At 39.0% G+C, this 16,241-nt stretch overlaps 1 protein-coding gene across 1 annotated transcript in view; it reads left to right on the forward strand.

Annotated features, from left to right (window-relative positions):
- The first annotated feature begins 12,623 nt into the window (after positions 1–12,623).
- The window catches only part of C4H6orf132 (chromosome 4 C6orf132 homolog), a 57,754-nt gene continuing 54,136 nt past the window's right edge, over positions 12,624–16,241 (forward strand). The window contains exon 1 of the mRNA XM_060772822.2: positions 12,624–12,919. Within this exon, the coding sequence (XP_060628805.2) occupies positions 12,772–12,919 (148 nt within the window). The 5' untranslated portion in view covers positions 12,624–12,771. The remainder of the gene's footprint in view (positions 12,920–16,241) is intronic.

Raw genomic sequence — 16,241 nt, forward strand, 5'->3', positions numbered from 1 at the left:
TAATTTATATCTTGCTTTTCTCCCCCCCCCCCCTTTTTTTTTTTCCCAGGGATTCATTGGGGTATCGTTGGGTATACCAATAAGATTTTGGTATAAGATTCCAACTTTCTGAAATACCTTTAGGCAATTAAAATTAGATAGCACCTTCTCAATGCATTCTTTCAAAATCCATAGCTAAAACAGATAGAGAAATAGTAATTGCCTGGGAAATGCCTTCCTGCCAGGGCCCTCACTTCTCTGCACAGCAACCCAGCTCTCCTTCCTCTCCTCCTCTCTCGCACATCGCACACCTTCCTCTCCTGTTTTCTCATGCTGTGCACACCCTCCTCTCCTCCTTCCTCATGTAGTGGGCACCTTCCTCTTCTCTTGGCGCAGTGCTTGCCTTCCTCTCCTCCCCTCTCAGTGCAGCGCACACCTTCCTCTCCTCCTCTCTTGAGGACTTTTTCTTATTCATATACACAAAGCCATTTATATTGAAGAAGTTTAGAATAATGATTTAATCAGAGTTGGACAGTCTTATCTTAAATTACAGTTTTATGTAAATATTAAAAATATTTGCTGTCCTGATGTGTCAGTTTATGTAATTTTATTGGTATCTATTTTTATTTTGATATTTACCAGTAGCTGGTGCATTTTCCACCCTCAGCTTATACTTGAATAAATATGTTTTCCCAGGGTTGTTTTTTTTTTTTTTGTGGTAAAATTAGATGCTTTGGCTTATATTTGGGTCGGCTTATACTCTAGTATATACAGTCCTTTAAAAAAACATATTACCCATAAAATATTTTAAAATAATAAAATGATAAATTAAGGTGAATAAAAAAATTAAAAATATTTTAAGTGCATTTGAACATTTTATCATAAAATTACCATGACTGATAAGATGCAAAACAGAACAAATAGTGTGAGTTAGTAAATTCCAACGATCTCTTTCTGTCAGCATAAGACCAAATGCAAAATTAAGATATTGGCCAATGTGCCTGCTGATTTAAAAGAGTCATCAAATAAACAAATCTAGCTATCAGATGTGAGAATAGAGAACAACTGTCAGCAGAACAACCCTGGATTAGATGAATGATAAATTGCTGACAGCTTAATAGTTGACTAGAAATTTAAATGCCAAATGTCCTAGCCTAAAGGTCAATGTTTTGTTTTTCTTCAGCTCAAAGGTATGCAAAACAAATAGCAGTTTGGGGTTCATTGTTTTTATGTTTTGTCCAAGGAGAAAGGTAGGATAGGAATAAAATTAAACAATCTGTGTTTTAGCCACTCAGTTGTATTATTTCTTACATGTTCAGGCTCAAGCCTCATATCATACAATAACATTCCAGATAATCTCAAAGGTGCTGGTACCAGGAGTCTTTTGAAAGAGCTTGTTATTGTATAATACAAACATATCTCTCAGTTCTTGTGGGTTTTTTCGGGCTATATGGCCATGTTCTAGAGGCATTTCTCCTGACGTTTCGCCTGCATCTATGGCAGGCTTCCTCAGAGGTCTGCTGGAGCTGGGAAAAAAGGGGTTTATATATCTGTGGACTGACCAGGGTGAGACAAAAGACCAAGAACAAGCCACAAGAGTAAAGATGAAGATCCACCCAGAGGAAAAGTTTTCCTGCCATACATCAAGGGAACCACTGATCGCATAGGAAAGCTGATGAGGAAACACAACATACAAACAATCTACAAACCCACCAAGAAAATCCAACAAATGCTACGTTCAGCAAAGGACAAGAGGGATCCTCTCACCTCTGCAGGAGTCTACCGTATACCATGCAGCTGTGGACAAGTCTACATAGGGATCACCAAACGCAGCGCCCAAACAAGAATCCAGGAACATGAAAGGCACTGCAGACTACTCCAACCAGAGAAATCAGCCATAGCAGAGCACCTGATGAACCAACCTGGACACAGCATTTTATTTGAGAACACAAAAATGCTGGACCACTCTCACAACCACCATGTCAGACTACACAGAGAAGCCATTGAAATCCACAAACATGTGGACAATTTCAACAGAAAGGAAGAAACCATGAAAATGAACAAAATCTGGCTACCAGTATTAAAAAATTCTAAAATTAAAACAGCAGAGAGAAAAACAGGCAGGGACTTCTAAGCACCTTTCATTAAGAGTTTGCTCCAGGCACAGTCAGCCCATTGTATGCTAATCAAGGTGGTCAGTTGAAAAGATCCACACCTAGCCCAACTTACAAAAGCCTTTTGTCTCACCCTGGTCAGTCCACAGATATATAAACCCCTTTTTTCCCAGCTCCAGCAGACCTCTGAGGAAGCCTGCCATAGATGCAGGCGAAACGTCAGGAGAAATGCCTCTAGAACATGGCCATATAGCCCGAAAAAACCCACAAGAACTGAGTGATTCCGGCCATGAAAGCCTTCGACAATACAACAAACATATCTATTTCCACCCTATAAAAAGGCCATGAAGAAAAGAGCCCACATGTTGTATTTTGTTTAAATAATATTTCCACATTTGGTTTTTTTCCCTTCATCACCATTTTTGGTTCTGTTTGTGCTTTCAACAAGATGAGAAAGAAAGGGACAGGAGTTAAACAATGATATCACATAAAGAGATCACATCAGCTTCTAAGGGAAAGTAATAAAGACACACACACACACAATTAAACAGATAAGCTTATGTTTTGTTGGACACACATTCTGTTGAGCTTTCAGGTGACACAGAATGGTTCTATCAGGCAAAACATCTAACTAAATCAATGGGCCCTTCCAGACAGGCCCAAACCCTGTGATAGGTAACGTGTTTACTGGAGATGTCCAAACAATGCCTCTGGTAAACTCGAATTAATCAAAGTAAACTGGGTTTTCCCAGTTTACTTTGGATTAAACACTTCAACAGATCTGGGCTTTAACTCGCATCCTCTCAGATTTTAGTGTAGAGTAGAAGGGCCCTTAGTCTCTTCTTAGGAATTAAAATCAGTTAGAAGCAATGAAACATGGCTTAATCTATGCTCTGAGAGCTATGAACATCTGGAGGACTCTACAAGGATGAAGCAAAACATTCTGCCTTAATTTACCTTACTTCAAACTTGCATTGTTTCATTTCTTTGATTCACAGTAATATTGTGAGGATGAAATGCAAACTGTATATATTCTGCTCTTCTTCTAAAAGTTAAAAGTAGTAAACTTGCATTTCATTCTCATGATATTACTGTGAAGTTGGTTAGAACACTATTTAGACATTAGTGTTCCATGCTCCTGTTGTCCACATGTGATGTCAGGCACATGGCAGTATGAGGGCCCTTCCAGGCAGACCTTTAATCCAAGACCTGTCTCGGTTTTACCGGAGGCATCCAAATTATGTCTCTGGTAAAGCAAATTAATGTGAAATAATCCGAGCCTCCCAGTTTACTCTGCATTAGTTAAAAACCTTCATGTTAAAAGGTCCAAGGACAGTTCCATGCAATCAGGAATCTTTGTTTTTCATATATTTTGAGAAATAATGCAATTATTTTCAAAAAAAAATTGAGCACCAAGGCATATAGGATATGCTCTTAAAGGTGAAGAGCAGACTAGAATTACCTAAAACTTGTCACTGTCATTATAAAGCAGTGCTCTTTTTTTCATGGATCAAAATTAACTTAACAGGCAATTCAAGCTTTCTTCATAATTGACATTGGCCAGTGTCTTCCACCATATCTAAATCATATCATATCTAACACACCAATGTAGAGTCAGGTCTGTATAAGTCAGACATGCAAGATGGTGAGAAAGCCAGAGAGTTTAAGAAGAATAACTGGGACATTGTTCTTGTTCCCTGCATTATTTGCCAGTGGATGCTGTGTCTACATAAGGCAATTAACACAAACGTACCTTGAAGCCACTGCAAGTACTTCACATGACATTAATGTGACATGAAAAGAGCCAGGAAACTCTGGAGTGACCTCAGTGTTTTTGAAATGTGAATAGCTAGATGAGGCTGGATTTGGGCCAATCCAGTGCACACATCAAAAAGACCCCGCACTGCACAGCTGGTCAGAAGTGGCTCCCTAACAGATCCTTGCTGTCAACATTGCTTTTGGTGATCACATGACTGGGTGTCCTACTGTGACCTTCCTAAATATTAACAGCAAGACTTTAATAGGGCTTGCAAGATATTGATGGTAACTCTAACATGCTGTTGGCCTATCTGGACTTTAATGCAATTTCATGATTTACCTGGAGTATTTTGGCTGGTCCTTGTCATGGTGAGTGGGCCAGCATAAGTTGAAGACTAGTGATATCCTATGCCTTCCATATTAGTGGGAAAACAAATTCAGTCCACATTTTAGTCCAGATGTTAAAGGAGTTGTGCAAAGAATGGAGCTCTCTACCCAAAACAGAATACTCTTTCAAAGTTTAGAGCAGTGATTCCCAAAGTGGGCATTACTGCCCCCTGGTAGACGCTGCAGCGATCGGGAGGCGGGGGTGGTAATAGCCACAGGTGCATTTGGGGGTGATGAATAACTGTAAGGGGGGCGGTGAAAGCATAAAAGAAAGAAGATTTAGAAAAATTGATTTCCAGGGGGTAGGCCAAATAAGTTTGGGAACTACTGGTTTAGAGTAACACCAATGGCACTGTCAAAGAGTTACCAGCTTCCACAGCTGAAGTAAAGGTCTGGAAACATTTTATGGATGCAACACCTCACCCCCAAAGGTACCAAGCATTTAAAATCTTTTACTAATTTGAGAGATCAGGGTGGAGGAGAGTGTTGTGTTTTTTCATAGACAGCCAACCAAACTCATATGAGATAGGTTGGCTACAGAGTGCAGCTGTCTGCAATTTACCATTGAAACAGACACGAAAGTTACTTTTTGATGTAAATGCATCCAGTCATTTCAGATAGACAGTAGTATAATCACATTAATTTAGCATGTTTTAACACACATGCACAGACACATGCAGAAGGAGAAAATAGTTAAAAGTTTCACAAAGAGATCAGTTTTTGTAGGCATTTTGCCCCTATGATTCTTGGGGCAGTCCTCCAAATGTTGGACCATAGCCTCTCTCCTTTTTCACTATTATACTGGTTAAGGTGATAGGAGTTGCAATACAAGAACATCTGTAAGGCCAAATATTCCCTACACTGGATTAGATTAATATGAAGATACCCCACCCACCCACCCATTTGTATCTTTTGTGGTCATTATAAAAATTCTCTGGAACCCAGGTGGATAAACAAACAGTGGAACTTGCACACCCCACATTGCAATTATAGAACATGTCTTGCTCCTAAATGCCCTCAATAAACCCATCAGACAATCTGACTATATTGGCCACCACCACCCTCCTGGCCATGTTAGACTCAGGACCTTCTTTAAAAAACCCCAGTTTTTTAAAAGAAAAAAATCCCCAAAATGATGGAGACCCATGGATAGCCAATAGGCTAGACCAGGGGTCCTCAAACTAAGGCCCGGGGGCCGGATGCAGCCCTCCAAGGTCATTTACCTGGCCCTCACTCAGGGTCAACCTAAGTCTGAAACGACTTGAAAGCACACAACAACAACCCTATCTCATCAGCCAAAAGCAGGTCCACACTTCCCATTGAAATACTAATAACCTTATATTTGTTAAAATTAGTCTTCGTTTTACTTATTGTATTGTTTAAAGTGTTTTTTTGCACTACAAATAAAATATGTGCAGTGTGCACAGGAATTCAAATTATAATCTGGCCCTCCAACAGTTTGAGGGATTTGTGACCTGGCCCTCAGTTTAAAAAGTTTGAGGACCCCTGGGCTAGACTTTCCTCAGCCCTGGTCTAGGCAGTATTATTTATTAATATGCAAATTGTTCAAACTAGTTTATCATTTGCTTTTGTATTTTTCAATAAAATGAACCAACCATGCATGAATACAGGTACAATACAAAGAACTAGTAATTCTAGAGTATGCGGAACATTTCTATCTTGAGATAAGCAATTGGTATTATATCCTCATACTGTTATGTGATCCATGATGTGGGGGGGGGGGGATCAACATACCTATGCTATTTTGTATAGTAGGCCCTTGTCATCTACTGGAGGTTGGATCCAAGACTCTCAAAATCTGTGAATGCTCACATTCCATTATATCCAGTGGCATAGCAAAGTGTTATCTCTTATATAAAATGGCAAAATCATGGTTTGCTTTTTGAAAGTTTATTTTTAATATTTTCAAGCTGTGGGTGGCTGAATCTGGGGACACAGAATCCATGGATATGGAGAGCCAACTGTACATGCCGTATATTCTTGAGTATAAGTCGATCCAAATACAAGCCAAAGTACCTAATTTTATGACAAAAAACTGGGAAAACGTATTGATTTGAGTATAAGCCAAGGGTGGGAAATGCAGCAGCTACTGGTAAATGTCAAAATAAAAATAGATACCAATAAAATTACATTGATTGAGGCATCAATAGGTTAAATGTTTTTGAGTATTTCCATAACACTAATTTAAGATGAAACCTGATGAAACTATTCTTATAACCTTCTTAAATGAAAATGTGCTTATGTATCCTTCCAATAATGATAAAGATAGTAAAATAGTAGATGTAATTAAAAATAATAATAGAGTAAAATAATGGAAATATCATTATAACAGTATTAAATAGAGTAAAATAATAATAGTAATAAAAATAATATTAACAACAGAGAAAAAAAATAACCTTTACTCAAGTATAAGCCAAGGGGAGCTTTTTCAGCTTAAAAATTGGGGCTGAAAAATTAGGCTTATACTCGAGTATATACAGTAGGTTTTTCTTCTGTTACACGGGCAGGAAAGGAGGAGTAGGAATTTTTATTGTGGAAAAGTTATTTTCCAGCTTATTCCTAGAAGTAAAAAAATTCAGACAGCCCCATTGGTCTGCTAGAATAGAAAACAAAGGAATAGTAGTGCCCTGCTATTTTATATGATTTAAAAAGATATAACACAGCAGTGAGCAAGGTCTAAAGTTCACCTTTCTAGATTTGTTCTAGCTTTATGTCTGCATAAGGGTTCTCAAACAACCCTTCAAGGTACTGCTCTTTTTAAAAGCTCCTCCCATTTTTGTTCTTTTCTTTTATCTATACAGCTTGCTAAACAGGTTTGTGGAAAGAATGCAAATATCAGATGATATGTCGTGCATATTTCGAATTGGTATTGTGTGCTGCACAATGTGTGTCGACATAGCCTCCAGTGGACAAGAATATAACTAAAAGACAGACAAACAGAGAGATCTTTTTATTGGGATGTTTTTATTCCTCCGCCTTCAAATCCTAAATGTTGATTTGGTATACCTGGGATGGATAGCACTGTGGAATTAATGCAGTCTGACCCCCCCCCCCTTTTTTTTTTTTTTTTTTACTGTCCTGGCTCTATGCTATGGAACCCTGGGAGCTGTAGTTTGGTGAGGCACAGGCACTCTTTGGCAGAGACGGCAAAAGACAGGTAAAATTACAACATTCATGAAGTTAATTTGGGGCAGTGTCTGTTAAATCAGGACCTTCTCTGTTTTCTTTACATCCATAAATAAAGAAATGGCTGTACTTTCTACAGAATGTCCACAGTAGTCCATACCTCCATTTTATTTATTTATAAATAAATAGCTTAACATAGAAAGCATACATATCTGAAGAGACAACAGACAAGGCATTGAGTTTGTCTACACTGGTCCTATATCCCAGTGTTGACCAGAAGTCGTGACATCCAGTTATTTCCAATTTATAACATGTGGTAAACTTGGTTAACCCAGCACTAGCTGACATTAGGAGAAGTTGGGGAAAACTCCAGAGTTTCAGCCAAAATGCAGAGTCGCCACAAACTCTGAGTTAGTGGGAGAGCTAAAACTCTGGAGCATTCCTCAAATCAAATTGGTCCACTGCCCATATGACCTGGAAACACAAGTCCCTTTTCCCTCAACTCCATAATTCCCTCTCCTTCTCCCTGGACACCTTTGCTGATGTTTCTGCTAGCAATTGACTGGGATGATAGGCCAGGTAAGATTGACCCTCCAGCAGGTCCAACCTGGTTTGACCCAACTGGGCAGTCAGGACTTCCGCCAATCCCACAGGCCCAGTAGCAGAGCATCTGAATAGCTCAACAGAAAACCAGGTCAATCTAGAGCAGAAATGCTCTGACTCGTTCCCTGATTTCGCTGTACATATGTGCAGATCTGCTCATTGATTTTAACAGATAGCTGAGACTTTTGTAGAAATTACTGAGACAAGGTATGCAAAACCTCTGAAATATGTTCTATAAATATAATGTGATATTATTATTAGTGGCATATTAACTTCTATTGATAAAACTAAAGAAAAGTTTTGAGTGGCCTAAGAGGCCATTCTTGGAATTTAGCTGGGAAAAATGTTTCAAATGAAATTTGTCCAGTGATTAACAGCCTAGGCGCTGTTTATTTGGAAGTGAGGCCCACTGGGTTCAGATGGTGCCTAATAAATGTTTGACTTAGTTGTTCAAATTATAATTTAAGAATCAAGTCCTAAACACACCAAAGACCAGTCATTGTGGCTTACCAAGCAGGAGATGTTTCATAAAATGACAGCGGCTCAAGAAAATTATGGTTCAGCCATCCTTTTAAAAAATAATCCAGTATGACTGCATATTTTAGACAGCAAACGTGTATTTCAAACAGGTTCATCTACTGATGATGGATTAAACAAGACTACGGGCAAGTTGACTTCCTGCTGCTTAAAAATATATCTCTCCATGATCTGGAATATTTTAGAAAGCAAGAGAATTCCTGAAGTTTAAGGCATAACTGATCCATGTTACATTACTGTTCTTTTCCAAATATATATTTAAAGTATACAAAATGGCCAGACCTAGGGACCATCTACACCAGTGGTTCTCAACCTGGGATCTCCAGATGTTTTTGGCCTACAACTCCCAGAAATCCCAGACAGTTTACCAGCTATAAGGATTTCTGGGAGTTGAAGGCCAAAAACATCTGGGGACTCCAGGTTGAGAACCACTGATCTACACTGTAGAATTAATGCAGTTTGACATCACTTTAACTGACATCACTTAATACTATGGCATTGTAGAAGTTGAAGATTTACCAGGTCTTTAGCCTTGTCTGCCAATGAGAGATTGTGTTTTACCAAACTACAAATCCCAGGACCACATAACATTGACCCATGGCAGTTCAGGTGCTGTCAAACTGCATTAATTCTACAGTGTAGATATACCTTTAGTTTCATCTAGTCTAGTGGTTCCCAACCTGTGGTCCATGGACCACAAGAGGTCCGCAAGAACTCAAATATGGTCCGCAGCCTTACTGTTACTACACAATTACAACGAGAGTGACTGGTCTCATGAAACCCTCTTATAATGCCAAGGCTTATTAAATATGGTTTTATGTGGGTGAGCAGATGGAGACTACTGGGTGGTATATGTTCTGTATCAGAAACTAGAGCTGATGTGGTCTATCTAATGCAATTTTCTGAATCAGCACTGTAAATAACCTAACCAAATCTAAAGTTGACCAAAACCTGATTCATAACCCTTTTGGTACTAATGTTGGAGAGTGGTACCTGGTCAAAAAAGGTTGGGAACCACTGATCTAGTCCAATATTCTCTTCATACTCCCAAATCCCAGCAAGCAGCACATATTGTGTAGATAGCTAGAAATGGAAAATCAATCTGTCATTGTTCTATCACGTACTTTCTATCTAATTCTTATCTGGAATGCTTGAGACCAGAAACGTTTTAGATTTCAGATTTTTTCAGATTTTGGAACATTTGCATTTTTCCATGTGTACATAATGAAATATTCTGAAGATGTGACCCAAGTCTGAACACAAAATTAATTTGTTTTTCATATATACCATGTACATATAGCCTGAAGGTAATTTTATAGAATACTTTAATATTTTATGCATAAAACAAAGTTTGCACATATTTTCTATCACTATCTTAACCATTTCAGATTTTGAATTTCTGGATAAGGGAAGCTAAACCTTTAATGTTGGGTTTCAGGGAGGAATAATTATTACAAAGTAAAAACTAACTCTTTTCCATCATTTTTCCTACATATATTATTTGATGAACTCAAGAGATAATTGGCTTCTTCAAATAGCTATCAGTTTTAAAATAATGAAGAAAAATGCAATTTCCCTCCTTATTGAAATGTGAAAATATGCACACATTGGTGATATTTATCCCACCTATTTTTAAAAAATTGCATCCAACACATTTAAGCAACTATGTGCTGCGGCTAGATTGCGTAACTATCAACCTCATCACATGCAGTCTGGGCTCCGGTTCCATGCTATTTGGAAACTGAGTCCCGCAGAGGCCATCATATGACACAAACGGACTCTGTGGGACTCTGTTTCTGCAAGGCATTGAAAAATTGGGGGGGGGGGGGGGACTGGGAAAAAAGTGAAAATAACTGGGATTGCTGGCCATCCCAGAAGACGCCTCAACAGTAGGGAATGAAGTAAGACAGTTCCCTCTGCTTTTTGCCATTTTCCCCTGCTCATGGAATGGGTTCCTAAAAGGAAGTTGTTACATATGCACTAAATTTGATGAGAATTTTCTATAGTAAAAGAGATTTTGCAAACAACCCCCCCCCCAAAAAAAACCTCTTTTCTGATGATAGAAACAAAATTCTAATGTTTGAGTTAGTTGATCAAATTATGAGAATTCCAAATGCCCCTTCTCTAACAGCATAAAGGATTGCATAAGGGAACATGACCATTAAAGTGGAAAATAGCCATGTGATATATTCTGCATTCTGAAACTGGATTATCTGGCAGTGTAGATCCAGCCATACAACCTTATCAGATGGGCAGGGGAAAAGCGGGGGACAACGGGGGAAATCGTGGGGCAGCAGAGGTAACCATCAGGCTCTGTTCCCTCCCATTGGGATCTGTGGTCTTTCTTTCCACATCGTTTCCCCATTTGTCCCCACTTCCTCTTCAGCTCTTCTTCATCATCATAATCATCATCATTCTTTCCCCCTCTTTTTTTCTCTTTTCCTCTTTTTTTTTCTCTCCCCTTCTTCAATGAGGAGTCAGGTGTACACCTAACTCCTCTGGGCTCCTCTGTGACAAAGCTGCCACCACAGAGTCCTGCCAAAGTAGCCCTGCATCAAGTGATGGATTCCATAAGACTCTGTTTCATCAGCAAAAAGAAGTGAGGAGAAAACACTCCTCTCCTTGTGCCTGATAAGTTCCTTAATTTCTCCAAATAAAACCAGGACAATCTCAAAGCAAAGTGATTTGTTTTCTGAGTCAGTATAGGTGCCCCATCTTGCTATTTTGGGATTAGGTACATTTCTCCATTCAGTCATGGTCTTCAGTCACCTCTAGGGAATATTTCAGACAATGAACATTTCAGAAGCTATAATATATCAAATTGCTCACAGATGAGATCCAAAATAGACATTCCCAAATTATGGTTTCCTATTGTACTATCTCTGAATATCTCATGTGCTTACTCGTCTCTGATGTCACCTCAGTTGTGTAGAATCAGTACATATTTCTTTCTGGTGAAGTCTAGTTTTGAGAGAGTCACGGTCATGTGAGGAGGAAATAGGAAATATTTTCTTCTATTAAATATTAGTATAGCAATGAGGACAAGTTATGGAGTTCTTCCAAATGAGTTTTTATTATGTGATTTTCCCGGTCTTGGTTACATAATTTTACAGGTGATGGGGAAACACAATAATGTCTTCCATTCGTAACTGTGTTTCTTATTACACGATAAAGAAGAATTAGCTACCTGTTGACCTTTAATTGCTAGGAACTATCCACTTAGATTAGGCAAGGGCAAACTTCGACCCTCCAGGTGTTTTGGACTTCAACTCCCAGAAATACCAACTAGGAATTGTGAGAGCTGAAGTCCAAAACACCTGGAGAACCAAAGTTTGCCTGATTTAGATGCATTTAAATTGGAATCTCGCCAAACTGGCAGTTAAAGTGGTATCAAACAGCATTAATCCTACAGTATAGATTCACCTCTGGAAATATCCATCATGAGAAGATCCTTGTTCTCCTCCATTGTGAACACTATTCTAGTTTGAAACTAGCCTGTTATTGTTCCTTCTGGCACTAAAGTGTAAATGGCAAGGATGAATAGCAAGAGAATCTCTCAGTGGCTGTTTCTCATCTGTGGAAATATCCACCAAAAACTTTATTTGAACTTATATGGAGTTTTAAGGGCAAAAACAAACAAACAAACCCAAGTGGATTTCAGTAAATATGATTTTTTTTCTATTTTATAAACTTGAAAAAGCTACTTCAAATAAAACATACATTTACAAATATTATTTTGACTACACTTAAACAAATAGGAAAGGTTATAAATCTAAGTCAATATTAACTTGGTGTATTTGGGAATTCATGCTTCTCCAACAAATGCATTCTTATTTGCACAGCTTTGGAAAGAATGTTTGATTTTTTTCCTCCTGGGAATCACTGTAAGTTTTATACGATCACACTTTACAGTCTCCCTTGAACGTGGCAGTGCCCCAGGGAGGACCTTCATAAGATCTAGGGCTAAAGAACTGCCTGGGGTTTGACAATGGCTTATTGTAGCAGAAAGAATGTGACTGAAGGAGCTGCTATGGGGTGTGGCCAGGTAACAGCAGTCAGCCTCCCTCCCCTCTTTCTCTCTCCATACCTGCTCTGGTAGTTGAGCTTTAAACTGTCAGAAAAGGTAGCTCAGCAAACTAGCACCTGTTGGAGCTCTGTATGCTGGGTGGTAACTGAGCAAACTGGAAATATGTCTTGCTAGAGAGAGTATTTAGAGACACACTGGAGAAGGGAGAACTCGGGAAAGATGAAGAAGCATCATTCTGTGCAGGGAACTATTAGCCGAATCTTTGGGAAAAAACATGCCAGCAACAATTCCACCAGCTCACTCTTTGTCACGAACCCACCATGGATCTTCACGCAGGAGGTCAAATCGGACACCTTGGCAAGCTCTGGTCAGTATGGCTTCTTTCTTCTTGCCTTGTTTTTGAACTTTCAAGGGAGGAAAAGGTCTCCAGGGAGATCTAACAAACCCTCTTTTCACTGCACAGTCTGACCTATTCTGGCTCCAGATCAGAGAATATATGGTCTAGGAAGGGGGTTGCATCTAGAAAATTCAATTGTAGGGGTGAACAGGTCTGACCTTGGTCTGGGTTCTTTCTTGTGCCAATCGCGAGCGTCTTATGAAACAGCCATGCAGCTGGAAAACCTCAAGAAGCATTTGGTAGAGTTTGGCTGGATTAAAAGAAAACGTGTTGCAACTTGTGGAACTCAACTAGCAGCCTGTGATCAGGTCTTTAAAAAAGCACAACAAGCTGAGAAAAAGAAGTGAATTCCAAGGGGCTCTATTTTAAAACAAAGATACAGAAGTAATAAATTGTAAGATGTGAAGGTGAGCCACAAGAAGAAGTTATGCTTATAGTGATTACTGCCATAAGGAAGCCTTTAAAGAGATATTTTGTGGGTGTCTTTCCAGATGGTTTGTTTATTCTATGGATTTTACGTCTCTCTTGTAGTTTGTAATTGTAGTACAACAACCTGGAGGCACAGGTGGGTGAGTGCCAGTTCTGGATCATTGCTGAGCGTGGGCCAAGAGAATGGCAAATTTCAGGGATGGGGTAAAAATTGATAAGCAATTAGAGGTTATTCAGAAAATGTGCCCAAGATAGATGCAATCAGAAATGTAAGTTGCCCAGTCAAGTCACTAGTGACACCTTTGGATTTCACTAGTTATCTGAAGTTATCCCTCCATAGTTATCCCTCCATATCTGCAGTTTTGACTTTTGTGAATATGATTATTCACAGATTTTATTAAAGAGTTCTCTTTAGAAATTGCTAGATCCTTCAGTGTATGGTCAGCTTTCTTTGGTCATGCTGGAGGGCCTAGAGATTTCTAAAGAGAATCTCCCTTTAGGGCTGGATCTATACTGTCCTTTATCTTCCAATGTGATTCTGTTTTCATCTTCCAGCAGACATTGACAATAGAAACTCCTAGAGAATATCTGTCTCTTGTCTTGCTTTGGATGAAAGGGAAATACAAGATGTAAGGTGGGTTTGAGGAACAATTCTATGAGCTGAAATTAAATGTTAGGTCTTTTGACTTATTCATAGTTCTAAGAATGAGTCACTTCTTTACTATGACGAAAAAAAATTATCAGTGTTTAGTCAGCCAATTATGTTCTAAGTCTGAAACATGATCTGTCAACACTGGAGCCCTTCTAAGTGTTAAAGTTCAGGAGAAGTTTCTTCTGATGTCTAGCTGCACACAGTTGTTTTGCACAATCAGACCTCTACTTGGTGAGAGAAAAGGTGGGATGATGTGGGCAATATTTTGGACCAGGGATTTAAGGCTATCATTTATAATGTGGGTGGCTGTTGCTGCTTTCCTCTAATATTATTTCCCACATGTGTGTGTGGTACTTTCTCGGAACTATGGATTTTTGTATGTATAAAGTATGTTTCTAAAAATATAACAACAAAAATACTGTTGAATTAAGGGGTGCTTTGGTGTACAGTATGACCAGTATCTGCCATTTCATTTATCCACATCTAACAAAATATGTCCTCTCTAGCCATTTTCTAGATCCTCCAGTGCAGTGGTTCTCAACCTGTGGGGTCCCCAGATGTTTTGGCTTTCAACTCCCAGAAATTCTAACAGCTGGTAAACTGGCTGGGATTTCTGGAAGTTGTAGGCCAAAACACCTGGGGACTCACAGGTTGAGAATCACTGCTCTAGTGTGAAACGATAGTATCCTTGGGCTATACATCCTTAATTTCAATAGGATTTGCCATTATTTATAATTTCACATATCTGTGTGAAGTCCAGCAGTGTATCCCCAGTGGATATGAGGGTCATACCGACTGTATGAAACAATGCAACATTTTGTTTCAGACAGCAAAGCTCGGTGGAGTAGAATGTTTTGTTTGGTTTTGAACTGGACCTTAATTTCCATCTCTGTGTGTCATTGTAAAATAAACTAACAGTGAAAGGTGTTGTTGGATCAATTTACCATTTGGTTTTGTTGCAAAAATATTTCAGGCTGGATTGTGCTGGTTATGTGTACAACCATGCATATTAGGTAAATGCTGTTCTACAAGCACGCACGTTGCCTTCGTCTAGATCTAACCAGTGTCAAGGAGAATGTTACCATGGATGGTATATAGGCAGGTACAAGCTCCTTTGGCCTACAATAATTTCTGCAGTTACGGAAAGATTGTACCCTACTGCTCTATGCATAATGTATCAGTGGAGTTGTGAGATTTTATCTGGGAAACAAGCTACAGATATCCCCCAATACAACCAGATTTAAAGGTTAATTGTTGCTTAGTGGCAATTTGTAGTTTGCTTGTGTTCCTTTGCCTGTAGCATCTTTCTGTTGCATCATGTGCTTCATTAAAATAGAGAAACCCGCCTCTTTTAGATCTGTGTTAGATATAACATCACGCCTTATCATATATGACTTCATTTCCAGCTGTGAAAACATGATAGGAGAATTGTCTCATGTCTTTCTGTCTGCTTTGTGAAATTATAAGAATTTTGCCAATCTGAAGGGAACTAAGGGGTAGAGATTTCACTGACATTATACCATAGTTGACTCTTATGCAGACCTACAGAATTGTAGGTCTGCTGCATAAATTGCATGCTATTTGGGCTAAATGAGCTTGGATTTTGAGGTTAATTTCAACCTCAGTCGAATTGCAAGCTAAACATAGGTTAGTGAATCTGGGATGGGTGTGGATTTATGGTTGTGACTGACTCAGAGATTCCTGAATCTAGTCCCTGGCCCCTCCCTCACCTCTACACCTTCCTCAAAGCTACAAATGCACTCAGCATAGATGGCTGCACCTATATGTGAACCACTGGGTGGCATGACGTATAAGAAATAGCCTGGACCAAATCACATTAATTACTTATGCAGTCATTTCGGGAGGTCAAATTCAAGCACAGAACTGTTCCAAGGCATCCCTTGTCTGGATAAAATCAAAATACGGGGCACAATCCATTCTGTAACATTTTTGTTTCCCATCCTTTTTTAGTCATCTTGTCTCTGAGTTTAAATATGATAGACATATTTAAATATGCAAAGAGATTCGTGTAGAAGATGGATCAAGCTTGTTTTCCACTGCTCCAGAGACTGGAACATGAGCCAATAGATACAAATTACAATTCTGTCTAAACATTAGGAATAACTTATTGACTGTAAAAATTGATCAACTGTGGAATGGCCTACTTCAGAGTGTGGTAGTCTCACCTTCAAAATACTTTAAACAGAAATT

Source organism: Anolis sagrei, chromosome 4 (genome assembly GCF_037176765.1).
Source record: "Anolis sagrei isolate rAnoSag1 chromosome 4, rAnoSag1.mat, whole genome shotgun sequence".
In the NCBI taxonomy this organism is placed as follows: Eukaryota; Metazoa; Chordata; class Lepidosauria; order Squamata; family Dactyloidae; genus Anolis; species Anolis sagrei.